This window comes from Corvus moneduloides, chromosome 1, assembly GCF_009650955.1.
Source record: "Corvus moneduloides isolate bCorMon1 chromosome 1, bCorMon1.pri, whole genome shotgun sequence".
NCBI lineage: Eukaryota > Metazoa > Chordata > Aves > Passeriformes > Corvidae > Corvus > Corvus moneduloides.
This window is the reverse complement of record NC_045476.1, coordinates 109,797,896-109,817,661: the sequence shown is the minus strand read 5'-3', so window position 1 is coordinate 109,817,661 and position 19,766 is coordinate 109,797,896. Positions and strand designations below refer to the sequence as shown.

The following is a 19,766-nucleotide window of genomic DNA, read 5'->3' as shown; positions in this document are numbered from 1 at the left end:
TGGAATATGGCCCAGCTGTTGCTCTATCAGTGAGGTTTTGGTGCTAAAATATGGGAAGATGGCAGCAAGGAGACAATATGGTTTTGCAGACCTTTCTGTCTATGTGCTACGATGTTTTATGCATGTATTTTAGGTCTCAAGGGCTGAGTTTATTCTTTTGAAGAGCAACACCTAATACTAAGGTGTTGAAGGATTTTAAATGCAGACATAGTTCAAAGGGAACCGTCCAAGGGCCTTAAGCAGAGCAGCTGTTCATGTTCACATGCCCACTCATATATTTTCAATGGAAGAAACATATACCAGCTGCCTTCCTAAACATGCCAGCTCTGACCTTGCTCCCAGAAAAATCAAAGGAAAAACATCTATTAATCCCAATAGATAAAAACATTTGGTTTAAAGCTGTTTTAAATGAAGAACGAATCATCAGAGTAATTACTGACTGAGCAGCTGCGCTGTATCCTCGAATATCAGGAGATGCACATGAGTCAACACCTGAAGCACAGTCTGTGTATTCTTTATGTGCTTTAGGAACATGCTTCCCAATGTGGAGGAAATGGGAACACCAATGAAGTGGAGAGATTCACACTGAGCAAAGTTGATGTTGACTCAAGTCATTGCCTATCACATAAATTTGATCCAACCATATCTTCCTGAGTGACTTAGAATTTGTGTTTTTGGAGACCTTGGAAACATCAGCTTCTTGAAATCATACAATGACTAGGTTTTTAAAATGGAATGCTCATTAAAAGCCCCAAGTTCAAATGTTTTATATGAAGTTGATCAGGTATCCATTTTAAATGGGGATACATATATACATATATAGCAGAGATGTTTTTATCCCCAGTGAGTGGAAAATTTTTAAGTTTATGGCTTCCTTTTTGCTAAACAAATTTACCCTTCTCAAAGAGTTTAATAGCCTAGTGGGTGAATTATGATTTTTTCTGGGGTAGTTTTTTTTTTCTGTCCGTGGGCTACTTACTAACTGGCATTATCTGTTTGGACTACTACTACATTCCCCATGCCTCCAAGAAAAAATCCCAATCAATCCCTAACAATCACAGGCCTAAATTGGACTTTGATCCAGCCCAAACAGGGGTTCTCCTTTCATCCTTCCTTCTGCCTCCCTAGGTGAGTTACCTCTCCAGTACTCACTGCCTCAAGCCCTATTCTCCCTTCTAGTGAGGGAAGCACAGATAAAAGGTGGTGTTCTTAAACACCCTGAGAGGTGTTTAAGCTCCTCCTCCTTCAGCTCTTATAAAAGTCTACACAAATGTAGAGTCAGGAACTGAAAACATTATTCATAATGCACAAAAATGAATACAAACTGAACTGGATACAAAACCATAGATAACCTGAAATCTGTCTTAGCACCTGTGTCTAGCTGCTATTACATAATTGTAGGCAAAGCCCCATGAGGGCAGCCAACCAGTTTTAGTAAGTTCCCAATCATCTTACTGGAATTCACAGGCTGTTTAACCTAATAAACAGGTCATCAGTCGAATGGAAACAAACTGCAGAAAATGCTCTGCCATGCTAGATTCCAATCCCTTCCAGTGGTGTTCCTCAAAGAGCTTGGCAATGAACAGCATCAGCCTCTTCTCCTCCTGGCCCATATGAACTTTGCACTTTGCCTTTAGGATACATGGGAGTATTTATACAGAAAGAGAAACCAAACAAATACCTTATGAATACATCATACTTTCTAATGTGTAGAAAAATGACCGAGAATGAATGACAGACCTACCAAAAGAAAAAAACCACAAAGGACACTGTGCAAAAGTCCATTTAGAGCTTTATCCAGGCTAAGAACAACATCCCTGGATTAGACTTATGAGGGTCAGCCCTGAACTTCACCAGAAATTTACAGTTCCTGCAGCTGATCAGGAGGGCTTTTCTCTTTGGCTATCCAGGGTTTACCTACAGTAATTCCTATCCTGAGCACTGAGGATTATGTCTTATTATAATGGAATAGCTTCTGTTCTTCAGCGTTCCTGTGTGCTTCCAGATGTGTTCACCTTACTCAGGGACCTAATGTCCACTACAAAATTTTCAGTAGTGCAACCAAAGGATAAGCAGAACAGAAACCCTCTACCCCTTCCCAAAAGTTTTCCATTGCAACCTGAGATCCATGATCACAGGGATGCTTGAGATTTAATTAGTCACTTCTACATTTACTGGAAATCATTACTTTAAAATACAAACTGCCACCTGCTCTTGTTTGAGCAATTAAAAAAAATCAATAAACTCATAACAAGTTTAAAACACTTCACTTTTCTAAAAAATGTCATAGGCACTTCTGTAATCCCTTGAAGAGATATGCAAGAGTGCACCAATACACAGACGGCTTTATCATTCAATCAACAGACTCATTATTGCTTCATCTATGTCCACAGATGTCCACAATTCATAATACTCAGTGCAAGAATATTTGATTGTTCATTACCAGAAAGAGAATTTGAGATTAGAAAAATCAGTCATAACTCTGCCTTTTCTATTCCTTTGTTTATAAATCCTGTCACTTCTTCAAAGGAAATGGAGATGACAGAAACCCATGTGAAAGATTTAACTTTTTCTGTTGCAAAGCAGCACCCCAGAATCACTGAATTCTCTGAGTTTGAAAAGAGATTTTAAACGTGCAAGTGTGCTTAAAGCAGGGTGAAAAATGGGTGGTTACTCTGGAAAAAAAAGAAAAAGACACAAGTGGAGCTCAGCATTGGATACCATCTCAGTGAAGAGGCAGAATCTATACATGAAAATGACAAGATTTCTTTTTCTTTTTTATAATTAATTTTGGAATTGGCTTCCTTTTGTTTATGGTTAAAGTTCTTGCTTAATGATTGTATAGTAATGATAACTTCTATCTACGGTAAACAGGGCAACTAAAAACTATTTAATGAAAGTAGGACTGATACTACTATTAATTCTTTAGGTGAGACTGAACTTTGTGGAGTTAAAATCTGCCCTGCAGATATCAAAGTTGGTCCAAGTGAGCTGGTAACAGAATTTGAGTTTTTTCTCGCATCATTTGACTCCTGTAAAACTTTGAGACAAAACACAAAGGTGTTGCTCAGTTGGGCAAGAAGCCACTGAGAAAGATTTGCTCAGATTTGGTGTTTTTACTGGAGTGAACCTCTCAAAGGCCAGTGCTCACTGAAGAGCAATTTGTGGATATTTTGTTCAAGCATAGTACTCACAGGCACTCTCTTACCCTTGCTTTTCAATACTATCAGAAAGGAAGACAACCCCTCGTTATTTTCAGTCTGCTGACATCTACCCATATGTCATTAGTAAAAGCTATGTATAATTTACTCTACACAGAAGTATCTGAGTTTGCTGGGAGTATCAAACACAATATGATTCTGCCACAGTTCACAGAAGGAGACAGCAGAAGGCCACGGATTATGAAACAGCTGGATTTCCAAAGCCCTCCCTTCTCCCCCTCATGTTACACAAATTCTGCAGAATCGTAAAAGTCAAGAACACCAGGGACATGGTGGGAACAGACTGCCTCTGTAAGAGAAGGAAGTGAATGTGTGTGCCTCTGTGTGCATGAAGCAGCAGGAGCAGGCAGTAATTTTGGCAGGGGACTTGATGGCATCCGTTTGCAGAAAAGAGTGAGGAAGGTGGTTTTCCTGAACTAGTTTGGGTATTTGATTTAACAACCATGTAGCTCTGCTGGACTGTAGTCATGGCAGTTGGGAAACCAGGCTCTTCAGATGGTTTTTGCCCTGGGTGTATGAGAGGGGATTTTGTTCTTTCAAATGCAGAATCTCTTTCAATGTGAAGCCCTTTCTGATTTGTGGACAACAGACAGCAATTTATTTTACAAAGACAAAATATTCACAATGAATGGTCCCTTGACAAATTACATGCTTGAATTTCTAAACCATTATCTCACAGAAGCATCCTCAGCACCTCTTATGTTCCACTGCTTTTCACAAGAACAGAATGCCAATGCCAATGACTCCTAATTCTAGGGGGAACTAAAAGCAGTGAGATAGCTATGCAGTGGAAAAGAAGTTAAGCCAAAAAGTGAGTCCATCACTATAAAGGAATAGTAACATATGGTAGTTTTCACTATTAAGATGGCATGGAAAAATCAAAATAGAATTCAGCATTGATTAGAAAGTTCATCAGTGCTTAGACAGTATCTAATATTACACCTACTGCACGATCCCTGTGTCTTTCACAGAATAAAATTAAATCAATACCTGGAGATGCTGTCACGAGATGCTGCTGAATCTAAACTATCCATTCTTTCAGATGCTTGCAAACCAGAAGCTTGACTGGGATTTTTATCAATTGAGTCCAGTCCTGACTCCTCAGAAAGTTTCATCATATGGTTCTGGTAATATAAATGGATGCTCTCCCGTGTTGGAACATTTCCCTGTAGAAGAGAGTAGAGGTTGACATACATGGCCAGGGGGAGGTGTATTCTTTGAGGAAGCAGTTTCTTCTGTAATTTGGCAAGTAACAGATTAAGGACTGAGCAAACATCTTCCTACTAAATAGCAAACTCTCACCTGTAGTTCCTTCCCCGAGTGCAAGTCAGATTCTGACTTAAACTACCATGGCCCAAAGTGTTTGGTTTTCAAGCAAAACTGGAGGAACCCATGTGGTTTCAGGCTATATTTAGCCACCAGAGCTCCTCTGGATGGACTGCAGATCCTTCAGCATGGGAATGAGGAGTGGACTCAATGTGTAGTCCAGCAACTTTTGATGGATCTCTTTTAGATAGCTTTACTGACTCTCAGAACAATCATTACTGGCAAGTAGCAGAATTTTTAAACAGAAAAAAAACCAGGAAACTGGTTTCATATACAAACTGATCTAGATATTAATTAGTGTCCCAAAATCAAAATTTATAAATGAATTATGGACACAGATGGAAAACCATGAAAAAAACACTGAAGACCTTTACTCCTTCTCTGTGGCTTCACAATCAAGCTAGTTTGAAAGAATAGTTTTATTAACTGTCAGACCAGATCTGGGCACAGGATCAAGTCTTTCTGGCTGTGATATTGTAATCAGAATTCTAAAGGTGTACCATAAGGATAAAACTGAGAATTTTCTGTTCTTAGGCAGAAACACATCCAAGTCATTCCACTAGTGGTTGCATTGACTTCAGATCATACACTGAGAGGGGAGATTGCTATTCTTGAACAGTAATTTTTCTCATTTATGCAAGGACTTTTTCCAGCTAAGATAATAAAAATAGTCTAAAATATTTCCTGTATTTCCTTTACTAATTTTAATAGTTTCCAGTATTTCAATTCTGGTCCTCTACAGTGTCCCAAAACTACAATACTTGAAATCTGATGTTTTGAGAAAAAAAAAAAAAAAAAAAAAAAATTAAAAATCTTAAGAACAAAATTTGACACTCAGGTTTTTAATTAGGTAAGTTTGTGTACATGCTGTGTTGCCTCTGCAGTGATAAATGTTGGTGCCATTATGACATCCTGACTCTGAAATGATGGCACGAGTTACCTTCCAGCTTCAATGCAGGCCTGGCATAAAGGGTAAGAATTGTATCGTCTACTTGCATTTGGAAGATCTAAATACACTTCTAGTTACACTAACAACATTAACCTCTGCTAATAATGGGTTTTGCTAATATGCAGCTAGCTTGTGAAGGACCACATAGCTTCATTCTCACTGAACAAATGTATGCCTGTACATTGTCAGTCATTTCCAGTGCAAGTTGAGCTACAAGAAGAGTGAAATATGCAAACTGAGGTAGTTTTTGAGCTGTTTAAAATACCATGCCTTTTCCTCCCTTCTTGAATCTATTGTGTCCCCTCAGAACCACACTATACTACAGAAGTGTTTCAGCCAAAACCTTACATCGACCTCTCAAAGAATTATTTTTCCCATAATTTGTTTTGTGTCCAGGTAATAAATCAAATAATTTATTATTTATGGATTTATAAACCAGCAAGCAGTAAAAATGTCCAGACTCATTTGTAAAATGCATGTGAATGTGAGATTTTCATAATTTTCCTCCTCACTGCCGTGATGTGAAAAGACAGCTTTTTGTTTTCTACCAAGCTGGAAATGGCATTAGCAGACAAAAAAGGTTGAGGGGTTACCTTCTTAATCTCCCTGGTCAGCATACAGCGCTCGATCCTGAGCACAGTGGAGATATCGATGTGTTCTCTGGAGATGGAGTTAAGCCAAGCTGTAAAACTGTCCAGCGTTGCCAGAAAAAGGACCCAAGTAAACTTCAAGATATTAAATATCCTCTTGATGATGTTATCTAAGGGAGAGCAAAAGCAACAGAGAGTTAGTGAACACAAATATCTTTTATTGTACTTTTGCCTGGAGTTAGATTTATTTTTCTTTTATTGTCTAATAATAATATACCAGGCTGCGAGACCCTGTCATACTAAGGAATCTTTGAAGGTGGCTAGAGGCCTGTCTGGACCATTTTCCTGACTGTATGCCTGGGCTTATCATCTGGAATCCCTTTTCCACCTTGTGAGTCCTTGGTCCTGAAATCATTAGTCATATAAACAGTTCCTGATTTTAGAGAGACACTATATGCACAGGTCTGTAAAAGGAAACCCAAGGATTTGGGCATCTCCTGAGACCACTCAACATCCCCAGGTCCTGTGATCTGAACAAGTGCTCAGTGTTGAGCTGAACCTCTTCAGTGTCTAATTACTTGTGGTTGTTTCTCTCTGCACAAACTTTGCATTTTGTGCTTGAACCTTGCTAAGCTGAGCTTTAAAGTCTAACCTGCCTAAACAGTCTTTGAATGTGACCTCACATCACTTTGAATCACACTTTCCTGTATTTACTGTTTTCAAAGTGTCTGTTTATTTAAGTAGGCTGCACTGTGCCATCAGTGATCTCAGATCAACAAGCACAACTATAACAGGGCAAATAATAATTATAAAACTTTATTCTTGCACCATTTTGGCAAAAGAGTACACTTTCCCATGGATAAGGCTTATGGGTGTACACCAACAATAGTAGCTTTATTTTGTTCAACACATCTGTCTCAAGTTAATTTCTCATTTCAGTAGTTCATTTGGCATTCATAATGGTATTTCTCATCTGAAAACCAGCACTTTCAACTTATTTTTCATCCACTCACAAACATACACACCACGCTAGAATTCTCATATAGTACTGCAAGTTTCAAGGCCAGGTTGGATGGGGCTCTGAACAACCTGGTCTAGTGGAAGGTGTCCCTGCCCATGGCCAGGGGGTTGGAATCAGATGATCTTTAAGATCCCTTCCAACCCAAGCCATTCTATGATTGTACGAATCTATAAAATACTAAAAAAAAATCTTTCCAATAGTCAGTTCCAGAGCTAGTTGTCCCTGCTAGGTTTCAAAGCCCAGAGCAGCAGGTAAAGATGCATTTTAGATTAAGTAGAAATAAGAAATACTAAGAAATAGTAGAAAACTGTCAGTAATTTGCCATGCATGATGCTCTCAACAACCTCACTTCTTAGCTGTACCACAAGATGGCACGCAAAACTCTGCAGAGTGAGCGCACAGCTCCCTAGAAAGACTGCAAAAGGGAAGCTATAATAAAGCAAAAGATTTCCCTGTTCAGGCAGGGTTGTATGCACATTTATGTGGAGAGAAACTATGGGAAAAAATCATTAGTGGAACCTTCCTGAAAAGTGGGTGCTGAAATGTCAGTATGTCCCATTTACCGGAGCAGTGCCGTGGAACTGGTCTGCTGGCACTGAGCACAGGAGCATTTAGCACCCCTCACTTGGTCATATAATTATTTCAATAATATTTTGCCCTTTTGTTCAGGTCATTTAGACCTGAACATGTCTGAATGTCATTTAGAATTGGAGGAGCATTCAACATGCAGGTCTTGACAGTAAGGAATTCCTGCCATTAGAAATTAAATGGAAAGCTGTTTCTACTTCAAGGACCATTCATCACCCTTGAATTCTGGAAAATATTATGAGTAGGTGATAAGAGAACAGCACACAAACACAAAAACTTACAGCATACATTCTTTTTTAACCCACACTCTTCCTCTCCAATTTGTAACTTCTGCTACTGACTTCATGAGAAACTTACTACTCTCAGGTTAAAATTATTTTTACTATTGACTATCACTAGCCTGACATAGTGTCACCATGGTGCCAGGCACTTCCAGCATAATCTGAAAGGTCATTTTTCTCCCTGGGATGGAGGTGTCTTAGCATACATTTTTAATGACACTGTAGCTGTTCTGGCATCTTTGTTGTCTTTCAAAACTGTTTAAAAATAATCTTTTGGGGATTAATTGCATCTAAGCATCTTCAAAAAGGGAAACAAAATTTACTTTGTACAGAGAAGGCTGCTCTCTTCCTGAGAGTGTGAGATAGTATTCGATCTAAGGCTAGTAATGATGTTAATGATTCATTACCAATTACTGGCCAATTTTTCTAGCCATCTTCTTTAACAAATTTTACCTAGGGATGGCCAAAGTATTTCAACAAGTATATAAAGCACTTTAATTTTTTTATTTCCAATATAAATTAATTATAAACCTCCATCTTTTTCCCCTAACTCCTGTGTAGCAACAACAGTACATCCCTAGAGATACATTTGAGTGATTCACTTCAGTGTTTTAACACAGGTAACTGCATTGCCAGTAAGTAACAAACACAAGTCCCAGCAACACCCCCCCGTCCTCATAGCAATGCAGATCATTTATTTGAGACCACTGCTCTTGTGAGATAGAAATGACATCTCCCACATCCTTGTAACATCTTCTGCCCTGGGAGTCATCAAGGACCCAATTCTAACTGGAGCTGTGAGAAACAATTTTATACAGAGAAGAAATACAGTTTTTGACAACAAAGTCTCCCTCAAGGTAAGCCATGATGAAGACTTAAGAGGAGAGTCTGTTTTATTCTTTTACTCCAGTTAGAAACAAGAAGCCAAGCTTGGATTTATGATCTATTATATTTCTTTGTAGGAAAACTTTGAATCAGGGCAAGATCCTGAAAACTGCTGGCATTTCTTCTGTTTTACAGAACTGCACTAAGTCTGATTATGAATGAGAATGTGTAAGATCAGGAACAAATAAATTTTCAGAGGTGATTACTGTACCTTGCTGAATGGATAAGTACCAAGGAAAGCATTATACTAACCTTGCTAAAACACACTCAAAATCAATGGAGATTTTAACATAGGGCTGTGTGCAATCAGGTCTGGGAACTTAGCTTAAGTTGTTCTGTAAGTAAAATATACAGCAGTGATCAAGTCTGAGCTGGCAGGTCTATTTACTAAAGTATTTAGAGAGTGAGTGCAGTAGCTAATAGTCCAGAACTAGAAGTTCCTACACCCAAGGCTTGTAAATCTTGCAGTAGAAAACCTGATAGCAGTTAGGAAGCTCTTACTGCATCAGTCAGAGAGGATCATTGCAATGCTGTCTCTGTGACAGGCCACTGGTCACAAGTGCATTGTAACAGCAGGGAAACCCTCATTTTGCCTTCATACCTGGTCCATCAGATTTCTTCTTGACAGGTTCCTCTTCGCTGTCCTCACAGTCCGCATCATTGCCACCTCCTGCAAGCAATGAGCGAACCAGTGAGTGTTACACCTACAGAAATGCTGGTGTAAATGCCATCCAAGTTAGAAAATGCTAGAGTTACTAAGCAATAGTGACTGGTTCCTCACCTACCACCATAACAGAAAGCAGCATATTTCCATTTCTAAAGCACCCAAGTGAAGGGACCACCCTGTCAGTGAAAGTGTTCATGGATGACCATCCCTCTATTGCAATTTGCAGTGGCATTTTCTTACTAGGTAGGCTGCCGAGCGAGATCATCTCTTGGTGTAAACCCAGATACTTTCTCAGTCACTCCTCAGCCACACTCAGCAGTCTCACCTTCTGGCTCACACTTTAGCTCATTTCTTCATCTCCTGCAAAGGGCAACCTGGGCAGTGCTCTGATCTCGTCCTGCCTCTGGCCCACCAAACCTGAGGGAATTGAGTGGGACCTTCAGGCTGACCTGAAGCAGCAGAGTTGTTTTGACACCACCACATGCATTTATTTAGGCCTGTAGCAGAAGAGTGTTGTAGCATCACAGGCAGAAGTGAAGGACAAATAAGTGACCCTCCTTCTATCTAACGCCCAGTAACTGCAGCTATGGTTTTAGTGGCAGAAGCCCAATTCTAAAGCTACTTTTTTGACAGGTGAAGGGGCCAAACGGAGGAAATGTCCAGCTGATTAGGCCTGTATGGGCCCTTCTCTGACCAGAAAAGCTTTTGAATTTTTATTTTCTAGCTTAGAAAAGGAGAAAAAAAAGAAGATATATAAACCACTTACAAACTTCGCTTTTTTTTTTTTTTTCCCCCAGAGCCATAAATGATTTTACACTGCCAGTAAAATCTAAACAAAATCAGTATCAGTTTTCCTTTTGCTATCTACTGAATTTAGGGGTTTGTGGATATTTGGGTTTCTCAGTGAGTACAACATGGAAAGTCAAAAACATTTCTAAAACATTTCTTTATATTCTTCCTCACGTATCAACTCAAGCTTCTTTAAGGAACAATATAGGCCAAATGTAGCCAAAAGAAATAATATGTGGCTATTTAATTGAATTTTTTTTTACAGCTCCACTTGAACTACAGCTGTTTGGGAACTCCTTCATGAAATAGTTCTTCAACACCTTTCCCTGGGAATACACATGACTTTACCATTGAAAAGAGTGACTTTGATGAAATCTAGAAACCCCTGCACAGAAAGATAAACTTTTTTAGGAGATGAGGGAGTGAAAGGTTAATGTCCTTGCTCTTCCTGATTCTGGCCAGACACCTGGAATTTACACTCCTATATTCTGGAGAAATGCTGTTAACTACCAGGTTATTCGCTTTATAAAGTTACGTCTTTACAATTTACTATTGCAAGTACTCCCCAAAACGTTTTCACATAGCTGATGTTTTCTGCAATGTGTTGAATCTTCCTACTTACCAAAAGTTCTGGGCATCTCTTGCAACCCCATGGAAAATACATATATCCCATCTTCCCCTTCACGTCCCTCAAAGTGTGTTACACAGAACAGAAGGACAAGGCCATGGCTGACCTTGACATGAGTTGGTGGAGGAAAAGACGGACAGCCAAAGTTCACTCATTTTTCTAGCTCCTAGCCAGCACCGAGGGCACTTGTCCTCTAAACCTCATCTGCCTTTCACTACCAAATACAACAGGCAATAGTTAATATTGTTTTTTTCAAATGGAAAAGGTTACATACCATCCCCAGATCCTTTTTGCCTTCGCTTCTCTTTCCCAAAACTTTTCTTCTCTTTGCGCCTCTGTCGTAGAGCTGTTTTAGGGTCAGTTATCCAGGCTTGATAAACAAACTGGAAGGAAAAAATTCATTTGTATCAAAGTTCCTCATGTCCTGAGAGTAAGCCATAGAATAAGCTACAAGCAGGACTATAATTTTAGTAAATGTATTCAGACCTGCAGGGACAAGGAAATACTTTTAATCCCAAATCAAACACCTCCCCTGCAGATCTGCTGAGTTTTCATGTGCTATTTTTGTAAGTGTAAAACCAAATGTGAAAGTACTTGTGGGTGACCCAAGTTTCATTAGAACCCACAAAAATTCATGCTCAGAACTTTGGGAATTAGTACATTTTTGTGCATATGGGCTACCTTGTCTGAATCTCTCAAGTCTGTATTTCTACTTAATCATTTTACAGGCAAGATGCAGAGCAAAGAAAACTTTTAGAGAAAGTGCTGCAATCCACTAATTAAAGCATCAAAAGATGTAGAGATATCCCTGTACAGGTAATGTGTATTTTTCACAGCTTAGATACTTTTTGCCCCTCTGTAAGTCCCAGTGGAGTGTTTACAGATTTGTTACCTATACACAGTCCCAAAACTGGCAGTCAGGAATTCCTCAGATTGCTTCCTGATTTTAACAATGCCTTTCTTTGTTGCTTCAGATAAGTCACTTATGAATCCTTCTGCTACTGTTTCTCCAGTTGTAAAAGGAAGACATTAATACCCACCTAGTTGTCCAGAGTATTTTATGGGACCAAATCCTACTCATAGCACTGACAGATCAACAGTCTGTTGACCTGTATGACTGCATGCAGCATGGAATTGGCCCAAATTATTTATAAATTATATAGCAGTAGGGGTAAAAAAAAGTAAAAAAAAGTTACCTGAAAGTAAGTGTTTTAATAGTTCCACTTAATCTTTGAAGGAAGGTTACAGAAAAAAAGGAACAAAACTTGTATCTTTTATCCCTATGTGACATAAAATGTATGTCTATAACAGAAACTAAAGTAACTTTATCTTCTCCGCAGCTCTTTAGGGCAAAAGGTGTTTTTTTTTCTCATTTAAAGGTCTTCATTGAAAAATGGTAATTATCTTCAATTGTCTTCTATTTCTAAGCAACACAGGCCTCTAAGAGAGACAGGGCAGGGAAGCACACAGATGCAGGCAAGAGGCTGAAAAAGCACAGTAACAAAACAGTTCTATCTAATCAATTCACATCACAAACATGCAGACAATGACAACAACACACGTGTATCTCAGTGAAGCTGGAATTGCCCCTCATAGGACAGAATGGTAAAATTTCTATTTAGTTTATTTATGCTGTCAGAATTTTCCTATGCAAATTCCTTTGGAACATTTGAAGTATTCTTTTAAAACTGTTAAACTGACATTAAATTAATTCAAAAGGGAAAAATACTTTGTTTTGTTTTGTGAATATATACAGCCGTGGAGAGAAAAATATTCTGGTACTGTTGAAAAGAAGATCCTCTTCCAAATCTCTCAAAGTCTTTACCTTCATTTTTATATGTCTGAGTTGTTCACAACAAGCACCACATGAGAAAATGTGTGGCATCAGAGGCCCTGGTTTCCCTCTGCTTGGTAATAGGTGTTTTCTAATGAAGGTGATCTAGGGGAATGGTGATACTTGAATTAATTAATAGCATATTAACTTACTGGAAGTCAGAAACTGCCAACATCTTCTATTGTCACTTAACTGTGAAAGTGTACACCAGCCACAATCATAGTGTGAATAAAGAAATTAGAGGTAAAAGGCAGACTTGGAAGGGGGTAGAAAATTAGAATTAGGAAAGGGCATTTGACTAAATTTAATGTAACGACTTATGCTAAGCAGTGGGTATTTTAAGAGCAGATTGTGTTCCTATATATTAGTTTAGATTTCTACCACTGCACAAACATTCAGTTCAGTATCTTTTAGGCTTTGGAGCTGGTAGTTTCAATCTGTAACATTCAATTCTTACAAAAGTCATGTCACATGTGGAGTGGAAAATGATACACAGTGCCCAAAGCTAGGAAATGCTAAATGTATTAAAGAAGGGCAAGAGAGAAGATGAACAAATCTTTTTTGTGATGATACAGGCCAGAAAAATAGAGGGCTAAAAAGGGGTTTGGAAAAGAATGTGTGTTTAGCAAACCTTTCACCAGCTTTCTGAGATCAATTACCACGGTGTCCATAAGATACATGCAACTTGATGTGCCCAATCAGTATCAAAAGAAAATAAGAATTTGGGTCTGCATTTTCTCTCTGTGGTTACATGTAAAAAAAGATAGACCACTTTGCTTGTGACTTGACCCTTCCGAATCATGAAATGCATTGCATTTACTAGGAATGAGACTTTAGCTGTCATCATTTTTTTAAAGTCATTCATATAAGAGGAAAAATGCAGATGAGGACAGAGGTATACTTATACTACGTCAGGAACTATGGGGTGGGTCACACAGTGAGCATTTGCAAAATGTCGAGTACCTTTGCTGCTTTGATTAAATACTGAAGAATAGTTTTGGGTAGTTTAATGATAGACTTTGGCAAGGCTAAAATGGCTGAGGCAAATTTTCCAATAGCTCTCTATAAAGAAGGACAAAGCAAGAGTAGTTAGTAGAAAAGCAGAAAATATTAATAAAAAGGATCTCTCTACTTACTGTATCTAGAATACTAAGAACAAATTGACATTCATAAACTTCAATATGAAGAAAAGATCATTTATGTTGTTCATGTTAAAATTTCAAAAATGTGACTCTTAACTGCATGCATTCTCTAATTTAAAATCTCCAAGTTAACCCTTGAAGGGACTATTGAACACAATTTACACTGAAAGAAAGATCAGAAATTAAAATAATTCTTTAACAGAATCTACAACAAAGTTCACTTTGCTAGTATTTTTACTAAGACCTTGTGCATGATGGTGGAAGGTGAATAAGATATGATAACCAAATGATGAACAAACATTTCATGAACGAAACCAGTTTTCTGCTCTACAGAAGTCTCTGCTTATATAAAGCCATCCAGCATCTTCATGTTCACATATTGCAGAACAGGCCACCTATCCAGAACATCTGACCAAATTTTGAAATAAAGAACATATCCTCCATCCTCAAACAAATAGTTTCAGGACTGAGATGAACAAAAAACCTAAACCCCAGCATAAATGAAAAACTCTTGTTAACTTCTGACCTCAAGTTTAGAACTCTTTAACTTAGTGCTTGGCACCAGCACATCTGAACAAAATTTCGTCACCAATTTTTTTAAAAATTAGAAATAAGAATGCAAACTTTCTTCTATACCTGCATGAAAACCAGAAAGAAAAATGACATAGAAATGAGCCATTTCTATGGTCCAAGGTAAGTTAAATGTAAAATACATTTTAAAAAAATAGTGCAAATACTAGAAAATATATCTTACTTATCACATTATTTTGATCCATATTTGTTTTGCCCTTATTAAGGTCAGAATTTTTTTTCATGTCATTACCATGGAGGCAGTTTTATGAATGTAATCAACTGGCAATGTAACATAGTGTTAGTATATAAACCAAAAGCACATTGTATTAATGAACTAAACAAAATATTCCTTCTTGCAATTCAGTAATGTTGTCTGGGAAGCTTTGCTTGAAAGATTTTGGCTTAGGGAATAGAAAAGCATGGAGACCGTTTCTTGCTCTTGCTTGAGTTGAATGTTCAGCAATGCACCAGTTCTGCAGTGATGTGAGGTTGCATCTAGATGGGAATACTCAGCTGGAAAAAGCTGCTCATTTGCCTAAGCTTTTGAAGACTCAAAAAACTTCTGCAGCATTTCCAAAAATTATTCCACAAGTGAAACTTTAATCTTATGAAAACAAAAGCAATCCTAGATGCAGGAGTATTTCATGAACTTCTTCACCCAAGTTCTTCATTTATGCCACTGCACTCAGTATCTGGTATTGTCTAACACCAACCAGTCCATAGGGAGGAACCCAGATAGGAAACCTCAGATATCTTTTTAACATTATGATATCCTCCTCCATCAACACAGTCTGGCACTAAAAATGCCAATATAATAACTAACACTGAAAGCAAAGAAATGGATGTGGTCTCCTTTTGTAATTTTTAATGTTAAACTCCTTCTAACCCAAGGATATATTTCTATGGCCCACTATGTTCAATAATTTTTTTTAGTTAAGAATGTATTCTTTTCCATGAAAACCTGCTTATTTTGGGGATTATTTCTTCATGGAATGATAACATCTCCTCAAAACTAGAAAACCACTGGAGGCATTGCACAGTAGCATCAGAGACAAGTCAGCTTCCTCAACTGTCCTTATTGCAATGGAGAAAAAGGAAAAGCTTGGATTCCTAAACTTTTATTTTCATTTTTGTTATCTTCAGGCATAAGTGAATGAAGATGACTCTACCATAGTTTCGGCAATGGTTAAAGCATAAGGCACACTTACATTTTAAATTGGCAAGAAATTTAATTTCCAATACCTTTCAGGACTACTTTAGAGGAACTGGCAGCTTTAACATATGTGCCTTTTTTTTTTCCAGATGTCAACGAGAAAGCAAATTACGATAAAGTACCTGAAATGCAGATTTTTTTCGAGGCTCTTCCTCTTCTTTTTTTTCCTCTTCCTCTTCCTCTTCACTATCCGTCTCAAACAAATAATAATTTCCACTTCTGACCACTAAGTGAAACAAAATATTTTCTTACTTTTCTGAAAAGTTCTATTCTCAACTCCCCCAAGACCTATGAACAGGTAGGCAGTCATTTAAAAATTTATAACCAGGAAAGGTGAAGCTCCTAAAACCCCAACAAGAAGCAAGAGATTAAAAGGTCTCAGGCCATTTATTTGATGTTAGTCTGCAATACTTTGGGCATGAATAAGAACTATACAAGAACTAAGGAAAGCATCCCTATAAGAGGAAAATGTAAAGAAAAGGATTGAAATTTACCAAGTTACAAGGTTACATTTTTAGAAAAAAAAGACAAATAAGTCTAAATTTACTGAGGACTTATGATTATTTGAGGGAGTAAAAAAAGCCCAGCAGGTAAGTATATGAACTTACATGAACAATACCACTGGACAAAAAATACAGAACTTCTCTTTAAAACACGGAGACAATCCTTTAAACTAGGCAATGGAATGGTATTAGTTTGATGAGGTAATGGAAAACCTTGGCTTGTTTAAAACAAATCACTTGGATTCTATTAACATGATTGCAAATGAGTTTCAATTTTTTGCCCATGGATTCAGAAAGATTCTGAAACCTCGATACAGTGTAGGTACACAGTGATTAAGCTAGGCCTTATATCCTTGAACAGAAGCAATATTTTTATTTCTCAGATGGCAACAGGCCTACATGAACAAACAAGGGAAACAAAAGAAATAAAAATAAGGTAATGAGCAAGAGAAAAATAAAAATCACAGCATTACAATCAGCAGTGAAAACTGGTAAATAATTTCCACATTTAAACTGAAATATTTGAAGGAACAGTTACTTAGATGAAAATTTACAAAATCTGGATGTATGGAGCAATACATATTTATATAAAATTATATTTATCCATCATTAAAGGTCTCTGGAAAAGTGACAATTTTAATTCAATCATACCTTGAATTCTAGACAGATCCTGTGTGAACAAATGACCACACGTAACTACTTACAAACCTCTAAGCACACTGTGAAATTTGCCAGAATTGGTCTTTGGAGCATATCTTTGGCATCTAAAACTCCCTCACAGAGAGAATTTTGTGCCTCGTGTGCCTAGTTATGACTTTTAGCATCAATGAATGCCCTGCAGAGGCACAGAAAGTCCACGTCAGCAGTTCTAATTGTTGCACTGAGGTGAAAAGAAAGTTTGGAAATTTCCTGGAAACAAATTAATTTTTTGGTGCTGTCTTCCAAGAATGCCCATTTAAAATGTGTTGAAGAGATGAAAGCATTTTAAGAGCCAGTAGTCTGCAGTTCTCCTTCATGAAAAGGTATCTTGTAGTCAGCAACAGAAATTGCCAACACAGCAGATCAGCTGGGTAAGGTTTGACATTAGGGAAAACCTCTACTGCAGTGCAGCTCTGTAAAGGCTCAGGGTAGCACTCAGCCAGGCTTGGAATGCCTGAGCCGGCAGCGAATTAACCTACGTTGATCTCCCTACAAAATTTTTAGGTTAAACTGTATCTGAGGGGACACTCCAACGTAGCAGTTACACCCCTTTCACAGCTCAAGAGGGAGGTATGATTGAATAGCAATAATGCATTCTTGCACACATCAAAATGGAGTAACTGGCATGTCAGTCACCTACAAGGATTCCTGAAGAGACCAAGTTTTACCAGTAACACCATTCATGGCCAGACTGGACTTGGGAGAACCCTCTTGTACTGCAAAATGTCACTTCCTCCTACTGAGAAAAGGGACGTACAGGCTTTTCTTGTGGGATGGGATGGATGGAGGAGGCAGAAGAGGAGGCATGTAGGAGAAAGCATCATCTCATCATCTGCTTGTATCCAGAGGGAAAGAGCTGCCCAGGACAGATGCAGTCACCATCTTTTGCACTCCATCAGACACAACTGTGTGACCCAGGAGAATCTAAGCATGTGGTCCTAACTCCTGCTGATCTTTGTGGGACTCCAAAAATAATCCACAAGCACAGGAGGAACCACACCTCCCTATGAGGGAGATTGTGAGTGACTGTCAGTGAGGAAATCCTCACCGACGTGTTTTATCTGTTCTACTCAAATTCATGACTCTTTCAATTGCTATGATATACAAAATGAGGCATCCTTCTGCACAATAAAATTATATCAAGTGACATAAAAATAACAATAAAAATGTAAATCAAAAACTTCAAGCTTGAGTGACTTCAATGTATACATATATATACACCCACAAACCCATTTACTGAGATGAAGAGCCACATGCTGCAGAATGCTGCAGTTGCAGCAGTGTTCCAAAAAGAATGCGTGGGGAATATCAGTCTATTCCCAGCCTGCATGCCTGTGAACACCTACTGTCAGTGCCACGTTTCACTGAGTGTAGGAAACCACTGGTTGTAGGATCAGGGTCTGTGATGTTTCCAACAAGGTTTTGCATTATTGCCATAAATAATTCCAGGAATGCTCAATATTTAAATACCAAAATGCAACTTGCCACCTAAGAACATTAAATAATGAGGATGAAATAAGTAAAAGCCAAAGTCAGTATCTCTCTGTGCAGTTCTTCTTACTACAAAACCAGTGGTGAATAAACAAGAGACCATATCCCATTCCTTCAAAATCACCATAGCTTGAAATTCTATAGTAAAAATTCACAAATTATAGTTTTTATCTGTTTTGTCATTGTTCTTAATGAAATTACAGGACAAGAATTTTATTTTCATCAGGCTTTTGGAAAGGATAGGTCTCTCTAAAGTGGCAGTGTGCCCTTTAGAAAAACAAAAATAGAGGCACAATTTACTTGTGACTTGATAGAAATAAACATACCATGTTCTGTTAAACACTGCTGGCAAATATGTATCTGCTGGAATTATAAATAAATACACATAGGTAAATGAAGCAGTATGTAGATGTGTAAAATTATGACTTGGAGTAGCTCTTAAACTAAATGACCAAACACAATATAGACATTCATATTTTTAATGGCATGAAGCTGAGTTGGGAGAGGTTTAGGATGGATATCAGGAAGAAGTTTTTCACCCAAAGGGTGGTTGGGCACTGGAACAGACTCCCTAAGGAAGCGGTCACAGTACCAAGCCTGAGAGTTCAAGAAGCATTTGGACAATGTTCTCAATCACAGGGTCACAGGGTGTGACTCTTGGAGTGTCCTGTGCAGGGTCAGGAGCTGGACTGGATGATCCTGATGGTCCTTTCCAACTCAGCACATTTTGTGATTCTATGGTTCTGTGATTTAACTCTGATCAGTGCTCTACATTGTAAGTATTTTTTTCACATCTTCAGACGTTTCTAAACAGCTCATGTCTGATTTCATTCAACAAACATCCAATAGAAGGACATCTGATTTGAGATTGCAGCCTACTCAGATTTCCTGTTCTACCTAATCCATAACATAGCAAAGAACTTTATCATATGACTCGGCTGGGCTAAAAACAAATTAAAATATCATATTGCACCAATTCTACGAGTGACACACGCTAATTATTTCTTGTGCACAAGGCTGGACGTATTTTTGGTCTCAGGTAAACACACACAAAAAAAAATGGAGACAGCAAAACAACTGGCATCAACAACACATTAAGGTGTCACCAGAGAGATGCAGCTGAGCTCTACACAGCCTAGTTCTGGGAGTAGTCTTGCTGCCTTACTGTGGTACTCAGATTACTACAGTTGGTACTAGAACGACTGATGAACCATAAAAAAAGATGTATGATGTGTGTATATGAAAAAGGAATTATGACTAATCTTAGAATGCATTGGCAAGCTTTCACATTCACATTTTTAAATATATTGAGCTCTGCAGTATCGGGGAGTTGAAACCTTTGAGGTCAAGATAGATTCTTTTTGGC

General features: G+C 38.1%; 1 protein-coding gene across 5 annotated transcripts in view; it reads right to left on the bottom strand.

The window, feature by feature from the left end:
- PIEZO2 (piezo type mechanosensitive ion channel component 2) overlaps positions 1-19,766 on the bottom strand; it is a 292,650-nt gene that overhangs the window by 26,129 nt on the left and 246,755 nt on the right. For 3 of the 5 annotated variants that reach the window (XM_032121810.1, XM_032121818.1, XM_032121828.1), the window contains 5 exons: positions 15,830-15,933; positions 11,220-11,328; positions 9,463-9,531; positions 6,090-6,256; positions 4,212-4,387 (listed from right to left, as the gene is read on the bottom strand). In XM_032121810.1, the coding sequence (XP_031977701.1) occupies positions 4,212-4,387; positions 6,090-6,256; positions 9,463-9,531; positions 11,220-11,328; positions 15,830-15,933 (625 nt within the window). Of the gene's footprint in view, positions 1-4,211; positions 4,388-6,089; positions 6,257-9,462; positions 9,532-11,219; positions 11,329-13,742; positions 13,842-15,829; positions 15,934-19,766 lie in introns of all 5 variants that reach the window. The other 2 variants (XM_032121792.1, XM_032121801.1) reach the window with 1 other exon arrangement.